The following is a 22,818-nucleotide window of genomic DNA, read 5'->3' on the forward strand; positions in this document are numbered from 1 at the left end:
TTCCTATTAAGAGTGCATGTATGTAAAAAGCACCAATCCAGAGCCAAGTGTAAGTGCCGTCATTATCAGCTCCTCTTCTCTTTGGGGTTTGGGGTTGTTATTTCATTGCTTTTTTATGAATTTAAAGCCTGATTAAATACTTAATTCCTTATTGTTCATTTACTTCTGCTAATGATGTTAAAAAGGAAAAGGAAAGCAACATACTGAGATCAGTGAGGGTGGGAAAGGGAGGAGAGGGTGTCTGTTTGCAAGAGGAACTTTGCTTCATTGCTTTCAGAGTTGTAGATAGTAAGTCAAGCCTGCTGAGATCATTTATGTGACAGATGTTTTGTGCTGCCGATGCTATCCCCACCACCCTGCTCTGTTGTGCGTTATTCTGATAAGATCACAGTGTAGGACAGGACCAATTTCCAAGCTTATCAAGTGTCACTAGCTTTGGGAGCAGAGCGCACGGCCCAGATAGGAAACTGCCATCATGGCCCCTGAGTGAGCAGAACAACTTGCTTTATTTTGAACAGTGAAAAATTTGGGGCAGTGGCCTTACACAAAGCCATCTGTGAGAGTTTCTGTAAATTAGGGTCTTTGTATGTTCGGACCCTGGCCAGAAACAACTGAGTCAGTGCTAGTCACACATGCACATACACCAGTGGGTCTCGAACTTTTCCAGCTTGCGCCTCCCCTGATCCTTGTAGCCATTGGCCACGGCTTCCCATTACAACACCTCACCTCAGTTACCCCCAAAATGGGGGTGAAGATGTTATACACTAGAAACAAGGCTGCCAGCACTCTGAGGCTGCAATCCTAACCACACTTACCTGAGAGTAAGCCCCGTTGAACAAAATAGGACTTACTTCTGAGTAGACCTGGTTAGGATTGTGTCCTGAGTTTCTTAGCAGTACACCTGGAGGGTTTTGGAAAGGGAGGGGGGAAGTGATGAATTTGCAGGAGGGGAAGACTTTGTTTTGTGTGTATCTGCTAATTGCAAACTGATGCAAACTGAGACCTGGAGACTGTTTGGCTGGAATCCTAACCCCACTTTCTTGGGAGTAAGTCCTATTGAACACAATAGGACATATTTCTGAGTAGACCTAGCTAGGATTGTGCCTTTTGTCTTACAATAGCAGCCAACAGAGTACCCCCCCCCCCAAAAAGGAGGCAGGAGGAAAAAGGGGAATGGCTAAAAAGGAATGGGGATTTTTATTTTTAATCAGTTTTTGGAAACAAAGCCATCAAGAGTGGCTTTTTTTCTTTTTTGAAGGGGGAGGAAAAAGAGAAAGGTGAGGATCCTGGGTTAAGCTGACACAGACCCCCAAGCCTATGTAGGTCTACTCAGAAGTAAGCCCCATTAGAGTCAATGGGGCTTACTCCCAGGAAAGTGTGGAAAGGATTGCAGCCGCACCCAGCATGATTACAACTCACCCCAAAGTAGATGGGGGCTGCTCACACACACACACACACACACACACACACACACACTCTCAACATGCAGATGCCACCCATGTTCCCCCCAGGCAAGACTGAAGGATGCAGGCTGGGGCATTTGGACACCCCCCCCCTTCACTAGGAGCAGGCAGTCTCCTTCCTTCCCAAGCAGCCTTGACCAATCCCAGAATGCCCAGGGCAAGGGGCACACTGGGAAATGTAGTCCTTGGGGCGAGGTTGCACATGGAGAGAGCTCCATGATGAGATGTGGCACCTCTGCCTGCCCAGCCAGTCTTCTTTCCCACCCACCCCCACCATGTTTCACACTGCTCCACCCACCTCATTCCCAGCCTCGGAAAAGCAGCAAGTCAGAAGGCAGCACATGCAGCTGAGCAGAGCAGAGCAGCCTCGCCTCTCTCCTGGCGATGCCCCTGGAGGCTAGCCATGCCTCACTAGGGAGGCGGGACGCACAGATTGAATACCTCAGATATACACCCATGCACCGTAGCTTCTCCACTCCAAATCAAATGCACCCATCCTCAGTTTTTTAGGAAATGTGTGGCATGCATCTGAGGGTATGTAATGCAACGAGGATCTACCAGTTAGTATGGAAATTCAGAAAGGGCAAGATTAAAAGAACAAGTGAGGAATTCGCTTCTGAATCTCTCCTTTTAATGTACAGTATTATGCGAAGCCAAGGTTCATGGAAGTGCCATTAGGCGTGTGACTGATTTATACCTCTGAAGCCCTTGCTTCTTTTTGAGCATCTGAATTAGCTTTCAAGTTATCCAATTACTGCCAGCTGGGCTTGTCTTACCGTGTGCTTTTTCTGGCCATTAGAAAACAGGCATAACCTTGTATCAAACTGCAAGCATTCAGCTCGTAGTGACAACCTACAGTTGCTCCAGAGAAAAGACTGTGATTGGAGATGACATTCCCTTTTGATGTATTTGTGTGTCTTAAAAATCATCTTGGAAATGTAATGCTGGGGGAGCTGGTGTGGTGTACTAGCTAGAGGGTTAGGCCATGCCTGTGGTGACCCCGATTCAGTTCCCTGCTCAGCCATGAAACTCATTGAGTGACCTTGAACCAGCTGCCTTCTCTTAACCCAACCTACCTTACAGGATTGTGATGAGGATAAAAGTTGGGTCACACCATGTGTGTGGCCGTGAACTTATTGGAGGACGGGTAATAAAAAGTAGGAAACACATACAAGATATTTCTTTTGACCTTAGTACATAGGGCTGCCCAAGTGCAGGGTTATCTACTTTAGGACTCTACTATATAGGAGACCTCCCCTGCCAATGTCACACAAACATTTATTTTCCTATTTATATAGCATAATCAATGTATATAACACTTTACATGTTAATATAAATAAAAAGACTGATCTCTGCACCAAGGAAATTACAGTCTGATTTCAGACTGAGGATGAGAAGATATACCTCCAGTTTAGATCTATCTTGGACTTCTAGAAAAAGACACTAAGATGTTCCCAAACTGGGTTTTGTGACACCCTGGGGAATTGTGATGAGTCCTCAGGGGCGTCGTGGGCTGTGCGCTGTCCAAATCACTTGTCAAAGCAAGTGCAGGAGATTGAGAAACAGAGTCTCTGCTCTGCATAGTGAGGGCTGCGTGGAATGTGGTGTGGGTCTACCCACCCTTCCTGCATAGTTTTATGCTGATTTTTAGGTTATTTTTACTGGTGTGACCTGGAAGTAAGTGCCAATTATGTCATCACATTGTGCGTTGTTGCCTCATCAGCACTTACTTCCAGGTTCTGTGACCAGCAGAAGCAGGGCATCACGGGCCCAGTAAGTTTGGGCAGTGCTACCATAGATGTATGTATACATAGTGGTTCAAGAGACTTACTAGTAATCTGGAAGGACCCAAGTCTTTCCCCTATTTTGGTTTGTGTACTTCCTAAGCTTGGGACACTGAAACACCTAAGCTGAATCATACCTATAATTGCACATAAATATTCCCCACCTTGAGCCTCCAAGATCTGATGCCAAATCAGATTTAGTAATAATTTTCTTCTTAATGGATGAGAAGATCATGTGAACCATTTGGATAGCAGGGGCTGCAGGGCTGCTGCGACCACAGACTTTGAGGATAGTGCAGTGGCAGCAGGATTAGAATCTGTGGGAATGAATGAAATGTCCTTTTCTTATCTGTAAAACCCAGTGAGAGAGAATGAGGCATGTCCTGAATTCTGTCACCAATCTCAGGGACAGACGGTAACATTTAGGACCATATGTAAAAAGTGCAGAAGATCAGGATTTCCTGTGGGGACTGTTTGCCACACTCAGATCTAGCCAGGAGGAATCTGGCAATTAGTCTGCAGCCAAATCCAGCATTTGGGCAATTTATTCAGGAGCACAGAAAAGGAAATAAATGTACCTTGCTTGTCCAACTGAATTTTGTCTTTTAGTAAAATTGAATAGTCTCTCTGTGGGTGTATGTGATGGAAAATAGGATTTTTATATATATTATGCATTTATGTGTATACTGGCCAAATAATATATATGTATATTTGCAGATTACTTATCTAATAAGTTTTTTAATTACTTTCAAAGGAGAAAAGAAACATATCTTCTTGTGTCTTAAAGATAAGTGTCATGTACTCAAATGGAAATGTTCATCAGACAAAATTGAATGTATGTGTGTTTCTATATGTCCTTCAACATTAGATACAGAACCCAGCAGGGTTTTCCATCATCAGTTATTCCAGCAAAGTGGGATAGGGGTCAGTCACATTGCCCTAGAAGCATCCTTTGTATTTCCCTGTTGTGACTTGTTCCAACCTTCCATGAAGAGTTTGTACTCTGCTCAATGGCTGTCCAGACCTTTTACTTGAGTAATCTGCAGAACAGAACACAACAGTTTTGTTTTGTGCTCTGAATTATCATTGAGTGATGAGGGTTTGAAAGAAACTCCTCCAAACTGCAATTCTGTAGTTATATGAGAAGATAAATGAAGACAGTACTTATTTTTGAAGCATGTGCATTCTTGGTCACAGCTAGAGTGCAACGTTAACTCAGCAATTGGCTGTTTGGGGTTTGTTTTTACCAAGTTCTAGCGTCAGTTAGCTCTTTCTCTCAAATGTTTCATCATGGTACTGTACCTGGTCTTAGTCTTGCTACATCATCAAACACCTGCTTCCTCATTCTCTGGGCTTGACTCTAATGATTTCCCTCCCTCAGGTGCAGGCGAATGTGGAGAAGTCCTTGACCCTTTTTGGTCAGCTCTTAAACAAGAAGCATTTCCTGCTGACTTTCATTCGCACCCTGGAAGCTCAGCGCAGCTTCTCAATGAGGGACCGTGGCAACGTGGCCTCCTTAATTATGACTGCACTGCAAGGTGAGATGGAGTATGCCACTGGAGTGCTCAAGCAGCTTCTGTCAGACCTGATTGAGAAGAACTTGGAGAGCAAGAACCACCCAAAATTGCTCTTGAGGCGGTGAGTGCTTGTCTAAGAACCTGTTAATTGAAAAGCTTACCTGTGGTTTCATTTTGGACAACTTTCAATGTTGCACTGTAGTTGGGAGAGAGGACCTGTGCCTGACTTACACTCCCTCTTTTCATGCTTCCTGTTGGATTCAGAGTGAGAATTCATGTACCTGGAAGTTGTGAGAGGTGTTGTAGGGTGCTAGTATTTTATATTTCCTCCATACCTAAGATTGTTCCTGCGTCATGTACCAAAGAGACAACCATCATTACTTTTTGCTGTGGAGAAGCTTTAAGCAGTGGTGGTCAAATGCGATCTAGTACATTGGTGGTCAAACTGGTGGGTTGCAACCCACCATTGAAACATAAAAGGGGCACTTTCCCAGAAATGGGTGCCCTGACGGTGCCACAGCGATTGCAGCACTGCAGGCACTCAGGAGCATTTTAATATACCTTAGGGAACTGTGCAGCCTCCTGGAAGGTCTTGGAGGCTTGCAGCCCCCTTGTTGAGCCTCCTGTCCATGGCAGTGGGCTCTGTTCTGCCATTGGAACCCACTTCCGGTTTTCAGTTGGAGCTCTGGAGCTTGGATCTTCTAAAACCAGAAGGGGCTCCAATGGCAGATCGGACCCCACTGCTGTGGAGGGGAGGCTCACTGAAGGGGCTGCAAGTCTCCAGGACTCTCTGGGAGACTGCACAGTCCCCCCAGGTATGTTTAAATGCTCCTGGGTGCCTGCAGCGCTGTGATTGCTGCAGTGCTGTTGGGGCATCCCCCATCCCAGTCTCCATCTCCGTCAAAACTTGCCAGCGATTCTCAGACTCCCAGAGAGTTTGGGAACTACTGCTCTAGTGAGTGGAGATGACCACTTCCTTTCTGCCAAGAAGTTCTAAACCTCTTGATTGTGGAGACAGCCCCAAGGTAGCTGGGACTGTATTTGCTAATCAAGTTTTTGCCTCTTTCAGGATCCCATGGTCAGACCATGAAAGCACAGAAATTGTTACTGGTGCAAAATTCAGCAACCTAAAGAAAAATCTCAGCACAGGGAGGTTGTTATTCCTAGCCTTTAAGGTTTCAAAGACAGACCACACATTGTAAGATCTCTTAGGCCCAAATCCTAACCAACTTTCCCACATTGGCATAGCTGTGCCAATGGGATGTGTGCTGCATCCTGCAGTTGGGTGGGAATCACTGAGACCTCTTTAAAGTAAGGGGATGTTTGTTCCCTTACCTCAGAGCTGCATTGTCCTTATACTGGTGCTGGAAAGTGGGTTAGGATTGCACCCTTAGTCCAGAAGTGGGTTTCTTCTGCAGTCTCTCTTTTAAGTCAGATATCAAGTGATGACCAAACAGCTTCTGCTTTGGAATCAGACAGATGTTAGGAAAAAGCTGTTTGTTTCATAACTCGGTAGATATCACATGCCTGTTCTTCAGCCTGGCACAGTCACTCTGTATGTGCTGGCATTGGTTTAAAATCTCTGAATGCTGGAAATGGAAGCTGTTTCGTTAATTAAAACTACTTATCATTGAGATTTTTATATAGATTAGTGCCAGCATGTTCCACTTCTCACTGCAGCCATATTATTTCCCAATCTTACCAACAGTATCCTTGTTTGGCTGTTGGTAGCAGCTAGTCATTGCCAATGTACTTGCATAGCTATCAGCAGTCTATCTTACTGACACCATATTGTTACAGGCCCCCTAGATGCTTTTGCTAAAGCCCAGAGTTGTTTATGGCAAAATCTTTAATCGCACATATGGAACAGCTTGGTGTCATCTCCTGTTCCCCTTAATCAGGCTTTGTATCTTATGTTTTAATTTATTGTTCTGATTCAGCATTCCTTAAATTGTCTTAAGAAAACACATCCCCTTTCCCCACGCTTAATGTATTGGACTTTTCCTTCCCTTGCCATTTTGTCTTTCAATTATTTTGTCAAGAGTAGACTGATTCATGGTTTGGTTGGGAAGGCTTAATGCAAAGCAACTTTTTTTCAGCAAGGAATCTCAACACAGGTAGGAGAAAAGTGTGACTCTGGGGCAGCGTTCCAGCTTCACCATGCATCTGCTGTGTTCCATCCATTTTTTAACGGTTGCTAGATAGAAGAGACCTATCAGAGGCCAATGAATGCACCATTGAAGGATACACCAGCTGCAGAATAGCAGGCCTTGAACTAACACCACAGTATCTGTCATCTTGCCTTCCCCTTTCTTGCTGTTCAACAATCCAGTCCTTGCAAAGATATCCTGAATTCTTTAGGACAAAATGGCAAACTGTGCAAATATGAACAAAATGAACTTTTCATTCAGTAGCAGACCTGCCCTCATTACAACCTGGGGCAAGTCCCAACATACCGCCCCTCCTTCCCAGGATACTCACAGAGGCTCATGGAGCCTCACACAACATTCTGCAGTGGGCTGCCTTCTGAGGCTTCTCCTGCTATCTATAAATATGTGCGAGGCTGTCATGTAGAAGATGGAACAAATCTGTTCTCGGTTGCTCCAGAGGGTTAAGAACAGAGCTAATTGGTTTAAATTAAAGGAGATTTCGCTATTTCAAACTGAAGTGGGTCACGATCGGGGTTAGGAGCTGTTTGCAGCAGTGAGGAGGCCCGCAGATGGGGTCGCACACCCTCCTGCACCCTCCAGATGACCAGCGCTGCCTCCCAGGTACCTCTGTAAACCCCTTTGTTGTGACACCACAACGATTGCTACAGTGCTGTCACTGCTGTTGCCACTTGGCCACTCCCCTTCCAGTTACCCTGGTGGGTTGTGACTCAACAGTTTGAGAACCACTGCTGTAAACCATGACGGGAATGTGCAACTCTGTAAACGTTTACTAAACTTGTGTGAAGGAAGCATACACAGTCATTGCTGTATATAGTATACTGTATATATTGCTGTGAGACCAACATGTCTCTCATGTACACCAAATTGTTTGAAAATGTGCATTTCTCCCTTATTCCTCACGTTAACCGCAAACACTGGTATACACATAACGAGCATGCACACTGTGTACAGTATGCCTGTCAACTGGGTGGAGATAGCGATCTAAGTGAAAACACAGTTTTTTCTACCACTGCATTTTTAGGGCCTATGAATCAGGGGAAATACGTCAAAGGGGGAAAATTTGCTAGTCGGTTGGTATGTATAGGAGGACTTCGTCTTGATCTCAGGATCATTTCACGTACTCATTGGTGACAGACTTGAATTTGCCACCCAGTTCACATTCAACAAGGACCCACAGCCTATTTTTGATCCCTGACAAGTGAACGTGTGTGCTCCACTTCTCTACTTTGTTAGGTATAAACATATCATAGGTGTACACCTGCAAAACCATGCAGTAGTTTAGTCTAGATTAGATGGTAAATATTGTGCAAACAATGTGAACGTGGGGAAGAAGTGGTCCAAGATTGCAGGACCCCAGAGAGAAGCACTAGCTGGTTTGGGGAAGGGACAGGTCTAGTCCAGAGTGATTGAGGCCTGACCTGGCTTCAGTTTTTAATTCCTATTCAGTTGTTCCATTGTTTCTGTCTTAGGACTTTATATTTCTTCCTAGTTTTCTCCTCAGGCAGTCGAAATCTAGGGCATTCCTCCTCCTTGCTTTTTTAGTTACCCTTCTTGTAGGTCAAAGGATGTCTTTACATCTAGAGTAACTGGCTTAATGTCAATCTATTAAGTGAAGTCTGTTATTTATATATTGTAAAATGTAATCCCCTGTGGCATCTGGACTTACCGCAGATAAACATCATGTTGCAGTCATGACTACAGAGCAACTTCCCCTTGAGATACAGAAGAATCTATTCTGAAAACTGCCATATTTCACCCAAAACCAAGTTGAATCTATAATACTTCTCAGAATGTGGTATGATAAAACTAGGCAGTGTAGTTTAGATTTCCTTCATATTTTATTCAAGAGACACACTTATTTCTCTGTGCTTCCTTTTCCATGCCCGTAACATCTCCAACCTAACAATGTTATGCTAAATACAGGATGTCAGTCTTTACTTAGAATTAGAGGACAGGTCCTCTCATGGATTGAGAACTGGTTGGAGTCCAGGAAGCAGAGAGTGGGTGTCAATGGGCAATTTTCACAGTGGAGAGAAGTGAAAAGCGGTGTGCTGCAAGGATCTGTCCTGGGACCGGTGCTTTTCAACCTCTTCATAAATGACCTGGAGACAGGGGTGAGCAGTGAGGTGGCTAAGTTTGCAGACGACAGCAAACTTTTCCGAGTGGTGAAGACCAGAAGTGATTGTGAGGAGCTCCAGAAGGATCTCTCCAGACTGGCAGAATGAGCAACAAAATGGCAGATGCGCTTCAATGTCAGTAAGTGTAATGTCATGCACATTGGGGCAAAAAATCAAAACTTTAGATATAGGCTGATGGGTTCTGAGCTGTCTGTGACAGATCAGGAGAGAAATCTTGGGGTGGTGATGGACAGGTCGATGAAAGTGTCAACCCAATGTGTGGCGGCAGTGAAGAAGTCCAATTCTATGCTTGGGATCATTAGGAAGTGTATTGAGAACAAAACGGCTAATATTATAATGCCGCTGTACAAATCTATGGTAAGGCCACACCTGGAGTATTGTGTCCAATTCTGGTCGCCGCATCTCAAAAAAGACATAGTGGAAATGGAAAAGGTGCAAAAGAGAGCGACTAAGATGATTACGGGGCTGGGGCACCTTCCTTATGAGGAAAGGCTACGGCGTTTGGGCCTCTTCAGCCTAGAAAAGAGACGCCTGAGGGGGGACATGATTGAGACATACAAAATTATGCAGGGGATGGACAGAGTGGATAGGGAGATGCTCTTTACACTCACATAATACCAGAACCAGGGGACATCCACTAAAATTGAGTGTTGGGCGGGTTAGGACGGACAAAAGAAAATATTTCTTTACTCAGCGTGTGATCGGTCTGTGGAACTCCTTACAACAGGATGTGGTGCTGGCGTCTACCCTAGACGCCTTTAAAAGGGGATTGGACAAGTTTCTGGAGGAAAAATCCATTATGGGGTACAAGCCATGATGTGTATGCGCAACCTCCTGATTTTAGAAATGGGTTATGTCAGAATGCCAGATGCAAGGGAGGGCACCAGGATGAGGTCTCTTGTTATCTGGTGTGCTCCCTGGGGCATTTGGTGGGCCGCTGTGAGATACAGGAAGCTGGACTAGATGGGCCTATGGCCTGATCCAGTGGGGCTGTTCTTATGTTCTTATGTACTTGACCAGGATGAAGGGCAGATATGGAGTGAAAAAATATTCATTAAAAAGAATCATATTGCTACCATTTTGCTGATGATTTTTTAAGAATTGTGTCCTTGCTTTGGTATATTATACATATATTAAAATTGGAAAGACAGTAGGAAGACTAGCATGGCCCACCCACAAGGATAGTACACAAGTTTGTGAGATGTTTCCATATTAATGGGGCATGGGATTATTCCACAGCTCATTGGTGGAGCATACTTTGTATGCAGAAGATCCTAAATCCAATCCCTAGCACTCACCGTGAGAACATCACAAATTAGCAGGACTGAAATCTGAAATGTGCTGGCTTTGATGAACAAATGGACTGACTCGGTGTAATGCAGCTATAGGTTCATCATTTTTAGAACATATTCCAAGCCTGCACAATTTTTGACCCATCAAACAATATGCAGCCCACAGCCCCAGGCAGGCAGGAAATATAGAAGTCAGTTGGCCCAACAGACTTGGCTTGGTGGCTCACAAGATGAGCAAGCCTGGTTTCCCTGTTACTAGAGAGGCAAAAGAGGAGTGTTTTCTAGGAAAACATAATCAGGAGAACAAAGCCGAAGGTGGAACTGGCAGGAATTAAATTTGAACAGGCTTTGTCAACAATTGGAGCAGACTTTGGGTCTTCTCAAAACAATCAGCAAGAAATTGTTCCTTTCTCGCTCTTTCTTCCTGATACAGGTACTTCCTTTGTGTCGGGGTACTCAGCTCAGAATCTGTGCGACTTTTAGAACTGAGTGTTGCAGTTTTGATTGTTCTGGTTCTGCTATTTCCAATAATGCCTCTCATGCACTTGCTTTTTTTGCTGGCTTATTGCAGTAGGTAGGCAGTTACCTTCTTGAGGTCATTAGTGTTTCTTGTGCTTTCGTGAGCATTTGAATATGAAATAGCTGATCTGATGATTAATAGATGGAGCAGCCAAAAAAGCATAAATAAAGAATTTCAATCAGAGCCACCTGCATATTTTGTTGTTGTTGTTTTCATTTTAAGGAAGAAATGTGCATAGTTTTAAATGTTGTTTTGAAAAGGTGTTAAAGTGAATCTTAATGTTTGTAACTGAGAGATGTCTTTGTGTGTAGGAGCTAGTTTTAGTTGTAGTCAGTTAATGCAGACCCTCTCCTTACAACCCAATGTCCTATATTAGCCTACTTGGTTCTCTGGTGATCAAATACTGTTTTATCCAGAAACTATTCCAGTACTCTTCCCAGTTCTTCTTTCATGTTACCCAGGTATTGCTGTGTGTGTTCCTTGTTCTGAACTTCTTCTGGTCTAAAGGATATCAGCTTCTGATGGAATATGTATTATCTTAGCAAAAGCATTTAAGGATACTGCTTGAAGTATCCTTGCTATCCCATTGCATCTGTCATTTGGTGTGCTCTTGTTTTCTGGATAGCAATGTTTTCAATTGTAGGCAAAAAGAGACACAATGAATATATAATGGAAACATGTGTAATGGAAATGCAGTAAGGTTCACCTGCAATTAAATCCATTACTGAGTATTAAATACTTAGTATGTATGCTGATGTGTTTTATTCTCATGAGGTCACTTTGTTTTTCTTTTTAACCGCCCCCCATATAGAGAATATTGCACCCTTCTCTTTCCTAGTAGATCTGCGTCCATTCAAGTATCTGTTGAATTGTGGCATACTGGATGCATAGAAATGCTAATTGGGAAACCAGAGTAGGATACCAAGGTGGCCCTGTCAGCTCACATGCTGATAGCATCTGAGCTCTCCTTAACCCTCTGTACCGCTTTATCACAATATTACAGAAGGGGAGGAAGCTGTTTATTGATCACACACTGACTTTCACATGCAATTGAATTTATGTGAATTGTATATTTATTGTATAATACATGTCATGCGCTTCTGCTCTGGAACGGTTTCATGATTTTCCTTGGCCCTTCGTTGCATTTTGTGCAAAAGTTTCCAGTCTGTATACTTTGTGAGGCTCTTAGTGGTGCTCAGCGTATATACCGCAGAATCATGTACAGTGTTGTAAATGACTGCAGCCTTGTTATTGTCTCAGCATTAACATTATTATTATTATTATTAACAGTATTTATATACCGCTTTTCAACTAAAAGTTCATGAAGTGGTTCACAGAGAAAAACCAAATAACTAAATGGCTCCCTGTCCCAAAAGGGCTCACAATCTAAAAAGATGCAAATGAATACCAGCAGACAGCCACTAGAACAGACAGTGCTGGGGTGAGGTGGGCCAGTTACTCTCCCCCTGCTAAAAAAGGAGCACCCACTTGAAAAAGTGCCTCTTACCCAATTAGCAGGGGTGATACATGATACATTATGTATGGTCATAATGACTGAATATTTTCCAACTGGGATATTCACTGATTTACTGAAGAATTTTGAATTTGTTCAGAGTTTCCTTGCATTCCTCCACTACTGTCCTGCTAAGAACATCAACTGAGGGGAATTTACAGGGAAGCATTGTAAATTCCATGTACTTAGTAAAAATGCAGGTTCCTGCACTGCCATGAGGGAGAGCTCATTAGAGAAGGGGAGCAGGGTTGAAGGTGGTAGTTATTTTCCCCTGAGATAGAAGAGCCTCCCATGGAATAATCTCCAGGACCTCTGCACTAACCTATCTAGAGGTTTGCTAATAGAGCATGGGATAACTTCATATGGCTGTGTGCTGCAGGAGACCAGATTCTAATGAGCTCTGTTGGGCAAAGTAGGAATGGCCACTGCCTGGAGTGTTGTTAAATTTTGTCATGGCAACTCAGTATGCTGACCATCTTTTAATTTGCTTTGAAATTTCAGTCTTCTAAAGTTTTTGTTGACTTTTTAAAGAGAAATAGCAAAACAAAACATAAAAACTGAGAAAAGATAAGAGAACTCTAGTCTTCCTATGATCACATTTACTCTCTACTTTCCCTGCAGGACGGAGTCAGTCGCTGAGAAAATGCTGACAAACTGGTTCACATTCCTTCTGTACAAGTTCTTAAAAGTAAGTATGGAACATCTTGTCAATAGCATGAGATGGTGCTGGGGAAGAGATATGCGATTCCTGATTAACTGTTTCTCTGTAGGGGGTGGACAGTTTGCCAACTGGAACACTGCATGGGAATCAGTGAGCCTGAGTTTGGGTGGGCTTCTTTTGCATTTGGACTCTGTATGAGTTGATGCCTCTGCTCTGTCTCATAGTTTTTCCTGCAGAGTTTGGTAAGCAATCTTGCCTGTAAAGCCCTTTGCTATCATTGATGGGACGTGCTGCAAAAATGCAGAATTCTATTTCTTGATTCTTTAATACCATCTGGAAGACTCAAAGAGCATGTATGTTTTGGGATGTTGGAGCCGCTTTGATACACAGTCCTGTTGCTCCCCACCACTATCCCTCCTTCCTGATGAACTTGTCTGATGCAAGGATAGAGATTCTTGGAATTTACTAAGGAGGGAACTGTTGAAAGATTCTTGAGCAGCATAAATCATGGAATCACATCAATAATTTCTTAACAATTCAAAATGACAGGCAGTCCACACTCTGTGATGTGGAATAGTCTCTCAGGATCGTTGTTGTTTTAAAATGATGGAACTGTGTTTTTATTTTTCCTTTTATAGCCAGGAATTGTGTATCTCATTAAAATGTGTTAGAGTTCTCCCATTGGTCTTGTCTGTCTAGCAAAATGAGTAAGCATGAACAGGGTGCAGGTGCTTTCAGTGGAAATATAACCTGCAGGCACTGCCTAGCCTGGAGCCATGAGCTTCTGCACCACTGATGAAATTATAGCTGCAGTTTGCTGGCACTGCAGTAGTCCATGTGTCAGAGGGTCTGTAGTTTACCTCACACTCTAGAAGGAAACCTGGGCTAATGGCAGTTACGGAGATGCTTGTTCATCAGTCAAAAGTGATGCCTCACCAGTTTTGCACCTGGCTTTTACTCAGCATGTCGTGGTGGCATAGAGCTGTTTTTTTGTGGGGTGCCATCCCTCATTAAGATAAAGAAAGTCTGGATCCTTTCCAAGCAAGCTGAAACTATGCATACTGCAAGTGATCACCAATGAGAGGTGATTTATGGTATCACTTACATGCACTTGGCTTTTTGCCTTCTCTGGGGATGGCCTGTATCTATAAAATGTATCCATACTGTGGAGCGTATATCACTTTGCAAAGATATAAGAAAAACCTTGCTTTGCTGCTGTTCAATCAAAAGTGTTCCCCCCATGACTACCGCAGTAACTTATATTCTTTTTAGTAAATTCTGTCACTGTAGTTTGTGTTGGTCCTGTGCATGTTTAAGGGTGCAATCCTAACTTCACATTAGGCTGGTACAAGTCCCTTGCACCAGCCTAGGAGGGTCACAAACATGCCATAAAGCATGTTTGCGTCTCCTCAGGAGGAAGTTGCACCAGCGCACAGAGGTGCGCTGGAGCACAAAGGCTGCATCCAGCCTCTGCAGCAGCTTTCCCCAGATAAATTGCATCGGCTGAGCTCGGCCAGTGCAGGAGTCTGGGTAGGGCGGGGAGGAGGCGGGGGAGAGGCATTCCAGGGTGGGCGGAAGGCAGGCGGAGGGTGGCCCTGGGGGAAGCAGGTGGGTCTGAGATCTGGCTGTTATGCTGAATTCCAACCCCCATTTCCTTGCGCCAATTGGCTGCAAGCCGCTCCGCTCTCCTCAGACTTGTGTCACCTCCGAAGGTGGCGCGAGTCTAAGGAGACCCATAGGGGCTGCTCCCTTACCTCTGGCTGAGCCACTTTGATGCCCTATCTCACTCTGGATACAGTGCAAGCCTCCTGGCCTGCCCATTCCAGTGCAAGATAGGATTGTGCTGCACTTTGCTTAATTCTGTTTATGTCTGTTGTACTACCCTGGAATTTGGCAGGGGTCAAATGAGAGAACAGTACAGGAGGAAACGGTCGTGAAAGTTTATTGGAAGAAAGTTTGGAAACTTGGAGAAAGGCAAAGAACTCATTCATAATCTGTTCTTGCTGCCAACACAGACTTTTTATAGTGGAGGCTGCCTAAGGCTCTGGAGTTTTATGGTGGGCTTTTGCTCTTTCCTGGCTCTCTGAGAGGTCCTTTGAACTAAAGGTGTCTTCTGCCTCCTAAGTCCTGCACTGCTGAACACAGTCTTTGAATATAGAATCCAGATACTCTTGTAACCTGCAGTCTGTCCAGTGCTAAATCACAGGGACCAGACGTAGTCGCTCACATTTTTGAGAATGTGATAATGTGCAGCCTGGAATATGCCTCAAACTGTGTGTGGGAGGAACCAGGAGCCCGTCTGTAAACGTCTCTTTCAAAAATATCCCTATGCACTGAGCTCCCAAAATAGACAAATTGCATTCTGAGCCGGATAAAGGAAGGGTGGACTCAGTGCTGCTGGAATTTGGCAATGCCAGTGTTTGTGACCCAAATAAAATTTGGTAGTGCCATCTATTTCCCATCAGTGAGACCCATGTAAGGGATCTGACTCTGCTTATATTAATTGCTAATACCAAGCCAATTGAGAGACCAGTTTGGGTTTTATGAGGCAGGTATGTTTACCACACATAGACTGACCATTGCCATGGGGAAGACAGGGTGGGGGGTGCTCTGGATGAGTTTTGGGGAGCCACTGACTGTAAATTAGTCCTGAAGAATGTTTTGAGGAAAGAAAACATTCACATCAGTTTGGGGAGATCCATACTTTCATACTTTTCTCCTTCCCTTGACCAGAAGGGGAAAGGAACCATGTTTCTCAGATAACAAAAAACCCTTTTCTGCTAGAACCATTGCTGATGATGATGAGTTAGTGAAAGCAACAGGTAAGGATCTCTGTTATTTTCCCCCTAAATACATGCATGCTGCAATTCTGTGCACACTTACCCAGGAAAAAACCCTATTGACTACAATGGGACTTACTTCTGAGTAGACAGTAGGATTGGGCTGTTTCTCTCTCTCTATCTCTGCTGCAGCTAGGGTTGTTTGTGTTTAAGGTCCTGAACAGTATCAGCCCTGGGCCAATACCACAACGGCTTGTTTGCAGTCATATACTGAATTGAACTCTTCAGTTTAGGGACAATAGTTTCATAGCACTGATCAGAGGAAGTTGTCACTAGGATTAGCTCATTGTGTCACTCCACAGCTCATTTGATAGAGGGTCAGGCATGGGATAGTTCTGCCTAAAGGCTGCAGATGCTAAGAGTAGTGAAGTCTTTTTAGTGGCTTTCAGTTTGCCTGGAGTAGCAGCAAACCCAGCAACATTTTTTATATTTATATAAAGGGGGGACTGGTCAAAAACTGGCCAGATGTCAAGTTTGTTCTAAGGGTATGAGGAAAGAGGTTGATTGGCTGCATTATTTCTGCACAGGCATTAGGGGGCATTTCCCAGTACTCTTTATCAATATGCTGCTCTTATTGAGGTACAATAAGTCTAGTTCTATGTCTCAAGTTGGTATTTAGACTTTCTCAAATATGACATCTTGGCAACTTCGGGCCACGTTGTTCATGGCTCCATGGCTCCATGCCTCCAACCCACCATATTTTCTTATAACTTCAGTGCTAAAGAGCATTGTTTGTAACCAGTCATGGGAGACAACTTCTATAAACAGACATCTAGAAGATCTAGGGAAGAAATCCCTCAAACAAATCTTGGGACTTTTTGGAGCTCAAGCTGTGTGTTGCAAGCTGTGTGTTGCAGACCTCTGGGTATAATGAATAGGGAGAAGGGAGTTGCTAAACAGTTCTGAAGTGAGATCTCAAATGTAAGAGTGTGGAAGATGATGGAAGAATATTGTCCCACCTGTCAATTCTTGTACTATGTTATGGAGAAGAGGTCGAACACAATCTGTCTTAGTTCACTGATTGGTTTTAGAGAGATTGGGACAGCAGGCATTTGTGAAATGACTTGTAGTCAAGAAGCACGGAACAGGCTTTGCAGCAAGCAGTTTTCCAGCAGGGAAGCATCTGTTTTTTTTCAAGTAGTAGCAAATGTGCATGCAAATCAGGCAGGTGAAAGTGTTTGCATTTTCCATCTGCACAGCTGTCTGCTGATCTTTGTGAAAATGTCTCCTTGAAAGGGATCTGGCAGTTCACTGCCCCTTGGATCTGTGTCCTTGGGCCAGCAAGACCTGTTTAGGGCCAGAACAAAGGAAGGAAAGAAAGGCAGTGCCCACCTTTCCCTGGAGAAGGTGTCTCAGGATGCCTCTGGCTCGCAAAAGTACACCTGCCCATTTGCCCTCAGATTCGCCTCAGTAGACAGTAGAAGGACTGTGGAAGTATTGTTAGCCTGTGTAACAGATGCTCAGGAACATCCAAATCCATGCAAAGTGGGGAAAAAGCAAAGCAACCCTGCCAAGCATCTGAGAGGGAAATTGCCTGCTGATGCTCAGATCTACATAAAAGTGGGATCATTTTCTCTCTTTCTACCTGGGTGTCTCTTGTAGGCAAAGGTGGGGTTGAGCAGCCATCATGGAATCAGCAGGCCCTGGCAGTGGCGCTTTTGTTGAGGCCTCAAGCACCATTCATCAGCCTTCTAATGAGCCATCCCAGGGAATGGGAGAGCAAAACAGATAAAGAGGAGCATTGAAAAATGCACAATATTAGGTGCCTGATGAGCTAAATCTCATCAATAAGACACTGTGAGCATTAGCTAGTTTGGCTCATGCTGCCTCAGGCCTTTACAGGCACTCACATGCAAATGCCAACGTTTACACATGCCTCTGTGTCCTGCAGCTTCTCTTAATCTTTTAGGGTGGGATGCTTCTCTCAAGAACATTTTGTCTTGTGACTTTTCTATAGATATGCCCATGTGCTTTTCACAAAGCTGGAATCTTCAGTCAGACAGCCTTCTCCATGCTGACCACGTAACACAGTCAGGAAATTTTTTACAACCCTGACTGAAGCTGTTCCTGGAGATTTTTTTTTTCTCCTGTCAGCATGCTGGATATTCTTGAAGGCCTTGTTAAAATCCCCAAGATTCCTTCTTGTAATCACATGGAGGTTATTACTGATTCCTGGAGCCTTCAGGACAATCCTGGAGGGCTGGCAACCCTATAGATATTGGTAACCAGATCTGGTCCCTTATCTCAGTCCTTCTAGCTTGTAGAAATAGGTCAGGGGCAGAGCACATGCACATATGTTATCGGGGAGGGGAAAGATAAATAAATACTTCGCATTCAGAAGGCCACTATTTCAATCTTTGCATATTTAGTTTGAAAGCAATCTCAGGTAGCAGAGGAAGGAAGGACTTTTACTGGAGACCTTGGAGAACTACTGTTTGTTATTAAGGGAAACAATATTGGGTTAGAAAGGATTCATGATCTGTCTCAGCACAGAATAGCTTCATATGTCTTCCAACTAAACTGTTCTTTCATTATTTGTCTTTGAAAATCAGAACAAAGTTTCCTTCAAAGAAAGTTGCAAGGCATGATCATTTGTGCAAAGCATTGTGGAGAAGAAGAAAGCTCCTGAAAATGCTATGTCCTGCAAGAACCAAATATACAGACCAATCCTATATGACAGCCACTGCCAGAACCAGTTTTCCAGCAGTGGAATGTTCTTTACGGCATTGTGAACACCATTCCAGAAGCATGTGTAGCTGCATGCTTCCAGGTTGCTACCACAGATGGTGGGGAGGATGTGGCAGCAGTTAGGAGAAGCCAATTTTGATAAGGTGGGGGAATCAGTGCAGATTGGGGGGGAGGGACAGGGGCATGTCGGAGACGGGGTGGCACCCAGCATGAGCAACTTGTACCAGATGCTATCTCCTCCAGAGTCAACCAACACACTCCCTGTTGTATTCTTGGACTTGTGCCAGCTAAGGATTAAGCTGTGAGGCTGCAATCCTGGGAGCAAGTCTCATTGAACTCAATGAATCTTACAAGTGAGTAGACATGCATAAGATCATACTGTTTTAGGATTTGGGGGAGTCCTTAGATTTGCACACACACCCCCTCATAACTGTTAGAGCAGCAAGTTGTCTATAGGGATTTTGCTTTTGTTTTGCATCAGCTTCTGTTGTACAGGAACTGGAACCAGGGCCATGTGTTCATCTCTCAGAAGGTTCTCCCCTTCTGCCCATATAGTCACAATCATATGACATACTTGCATTTTTGGTCTGTGACCTCATAAAATTCAAGCACAGACTTGAGTAGCTTCAGTACTGTATCCCCACCTGCAGAGCCTGTTAAAGAGCAGTTGATTGTGTTACATGTGCTGACAGGCCTCTTCCCATTAGCTGTTAAAGTGCTTTTCATTGTTGCAGGTTGGTACATAATCCCAGCTCCACAGCTATTGGGGAGTATGTTAAGAAAGCACTTTGCCTAAATATGCCAACTTGCTTTTGACTGGTTTTTAGCCTTGGTCACACAGGTGACCTGATTTCTATAATACAGATCCAGAAACCTTTTGCCCTGGAAGGCACCAATTGTGCTGCTCTGGCTTCTCCGCATTGTGCGGGGACCCAACAAACTTATCTAAGTTCTCTGTTCTATCTCATCTCTCTTGTTATGGAAGACAAAGTAATTCCATCCTTGTGTGTTTCAGGCACACAGGAGTGGCCAAGTCCCAAAGCACGTTTTCTGGAGTTATTGTATGATAATCTTCCAGTGAGTAATAAAGAGCTGGCTAGCACATTATTTTGCATATTGTTGAACTCATTTTTGGGTTTGAGAAGGCAGATGTACTGGTCTGTTTTTATATTGGGTGTATTGTTATCTTGAGAGTATAATCTGCTCTTTCTGATCCATGCCAAATCCTCCCCACTGTGAACCAATGGATTCTTATACCACTTGTATATCTCTATATATTTGTTCAGTATTGCATAATGGCTCCCTGCCCCTGTGGTGCTTGGTGGCCAAGAGCCGAACTGTTCAGATGCAGTTAGCAAATGTAACAGAGTAACTATTTAATACCTGCTCGGAGCTTTTAAGAACACAAAGCTCTCCATTTGTTTTCCATTATATAAGGTACATAGGAAGCTGCCTTATAGATTGATTGGTTGATCATTGGTTGATTGGTTGAGCTCAGGGTGGTCCAACTTTGGGCAGCTAGGGTGTCATGTGAGTCTTGCATGATCCACACCATGCCAACCCAGAAGTAATTGGTGGTGACATGATGACGTCACAGCTAATCCCTTCCACATTCTGAGCTGCCAAAGTCAATCGTCAGGCTCAGGATGGAGGCAGCAGTGAGTGTAGCACAGTCTCCCTGCCACACTGTTCTGGCTTCTTCTTCTCCAAAGGAGAAACTAGAACAGCACAGCAGAAAGACCAAAAAGCTTCTGAAGTGGGAGGTACCAGTGGGGGAGGCTGTGGCCAGGCTTTTGGGGGCAGCCATAAAGGGCCAATTGGGAAGCATGCGGCCCATGGGCCATGTGTTGGACCACCATGATCTAGCTTAAGAATGTCAATCCAGCCTGGCTGGGGAATGTCTGGATGAGGAAGGAGGGCATTCTTTAACCCTTTGGGGAATTCCCCTTCCACTACTAGGAGGTAGAGCCAGTCAAAGACTAGGTCTTTTCTTTCTTTGGAGAGCTCCAGGCTCAGTGTTTTTCCTCGGCCTGCCTGGAGATTCTGGGGATTGAACCTGGGATGTTTTGCATGCAAAGCATGTATTCTTCCACTGAGCTACAGTACGAAATCTACAGAACTTTTCTGAACTGAAAATGTTAAATGAGTTAGTCGTCAGAGGTTATCTGTTTAAAAAGCAATTCTCTGCTCTCATGAGTGCCTTTGAAGAGCCCCAATGAAAGGTTGGGCTCCTAAGGCCCAAAGCAATGCACAGCTTCACAGCTGATGGCAAGTGGTAGAAAACTGTGCACTGGGAGAAAACAACAGACAAACAAGATGTGACTATGGAGCCATCTTCAATTTATTTTCCATCCGTGTTGCTTTTTCTTGGCTGAATGGTTTGTTTTTATAAGCAAACAATCAGAAACCTCTGTGGAAGGGACTTGCATGTTTTTCCTCTTCTGAAAGGGACTGCAAAAGCAAGACTGGGAGAGTCTTCCTGTGTTAGAACTTAATTGCCACATGTGCCTGTTAACGTATGGTCATCAATTGGCTTGCGCATTATGAAGAGACACGACAGTTATTAATAAACAACATAGCACCCATATTGGTTCCCCCCTTTCCCTCTCTCTCTCCCAAGCAGACTTAATGAAGCCAAGTTTGCAAATGAAACATAATTTCAAAGACAGGCGTGTTGTCGGAAGGTCTAGGGATGATGTATGCCTGTTCCTGCTTGTTAGCAGCTGTCTCTTTAATTATCGCAGATGCTAACGAGATGCTAACAGCATATGGTGACAGAAAGAGCAGGCGCACTTTGCGCCAAAGTAGAATGTGTTGTTGTGACCAGCAGGAAAGAGGTGGTGGGATTAAGGTCCCTTGCGGTTTGATTTTTGCCCATAGTCTTTCCTCTCTAATCCTTTCTAGTTTGCCCATAGCACCTCCACTCTAGTAAGGGAAAAAGATTGCACTGTGTGACATAGAAATGTTTGGGGAACCATCTGTACCGTGGGTGGGGTGTCAAACATAAAACTCACAGGCCAAATGTGTCCCCCGGAAGCTCTTTACTTGACCCTCAAGCTTTCCTAGCACCACCATCAGCTGCTCTCAGCTACTGAGCTGTGCTGAGATGTCACTGCTGAAAGGGCACCCTGTATGATAATTGCAGGAGCAGTGGGCAGCCCTGAAGGCAGGTGGGTGGGGAGCAGCAGGTGGGGCTGGGATTCAGCTTGAAGCCACTCTGCTCTCCTTTGAAAACCATTGGGGCAAGGGCACCTTACCCAGGGGTAAGGGGAAAAGTTTCCCCTTCCTTCTGGCTGAGCTGCCTTGGGCCCCTATCCTGCGCTGGATACAGCACAAGCCTCTTGGCTTGCCTGTTCCAGCGCAGGATAGGATTGCGCTCTAAGATTCTACAGACCTTGGCTATGAACCTGGGACCCCACAAAAAATGTTTCAAATAGGGCTCCGCAGTTCCTAAGACTGACCCTGCAGTGATGCCTGTCTGCACAATCTCTCTCTGGTTTCCTTCTGAAACATCATTGACCTTCATCCTTTTTATTTCCATCTCCTCTTCCCCCAGTTCCACAGCTCACCTTGAATCATAAGAGAACACTCTTTAGGTGAATATTTGCAGCAACTGTTACCCTGCACATCCCTGATCTTGTCTGATCTTGGAAGCTAAGCAGGGTCAGGCCTGATTAGTACTTGGATGGGAAACCGCCTGGGAATACTGGGTGCTGTAGGCTTATACCATAGTCTTTCGAGACTGAAGGTTGCCAACAATGGGCAGGAAGTTATTCTAAAAAGGTCTGAGAATGGGTCAGATGGTAAATTGTACAATAATTTACCATGTTGTTTCTGTTAAGAACATAAGAACAGCCCCACTGGATCAGGCCATAGGCCCATCTAGTCCAGCTTCCTGTATCTCACAGCGGCCCACCAAATGCCCCAGGGAGCACACCAGATAACAAGAGACCTCATCCTGGTGCCCTCCCTTGCATCTGGCATTCTGACATAACCCATTTCTAAAATCAGGAGGTTGCGCATACTCATCATGGCTTGTACCCCTTAATGGATTTTTCCTCCAGAAACCTGTCCAATCCCCTTTTAAAGGTGTCTAGGCTAGACGCCAGCACCACATCCTGTGGCAAGGAGTTCCACAGACCGACCACACGCTGAGTAAAGAAATATTTTCTTTTGTCTGTCCTAACCCGCCCAACACTCAATTTTAGTGGATGTCCCCTGGTTCTGGTAT

At 44.4% G+C, this 22,818-nt stretch overlaps 1 protein-coding gene and 1 pseudogene across 7 annotated transcripts in view; both read left to right on the forward strand.

Annotated features, from left to right (window-relative positions):
- Nucleotides 1-22,818, forward strand: part of PLXNA1 (plexin A1) — a 400,969-nt gene that overhangs the window by 355,753 nt on the left and 22,398 nt on the right. For all 7 annotated transcript variants that reach the window (XM_066617858.1, XM_066617857.1, XM_066617855.1 and 4 more), the window contains exons 22-23: nucleotides 4,629-4,885; nucleotides 13,020-13,086. In XM_066617858.1, the coding sequence (XP_066473955.1) occupies nucleotides 4,629-4,885; nucleotides 13,020-13,086 (324 nt within the window). The remainder of the gene's footprint in view (nucleotides 1-4,628; nucleotides 4,886-13,019; nucleotides 13,087-22,818) is intronic.
- Nucleotides 10,191-10,289, forward strand: LOC136643391 (U6 spliceosomal RNA; annotated as a pseudogene).

This window comes from Tiliqua scincoides, chromosome 2, assembly GCF_035046505.1.
Source record: "Tiliqua scincoides isolate rTilSci1 chromosome 2, rTilSci1.hap2, whole genome shotgun sequence".
NCBI classification, from domain to species: Eukaryota; Metazoa; Chordata; class Lepidosauria; order Squamata; family Scincidae; genus Tiliqua; species Tiliqua scincoides.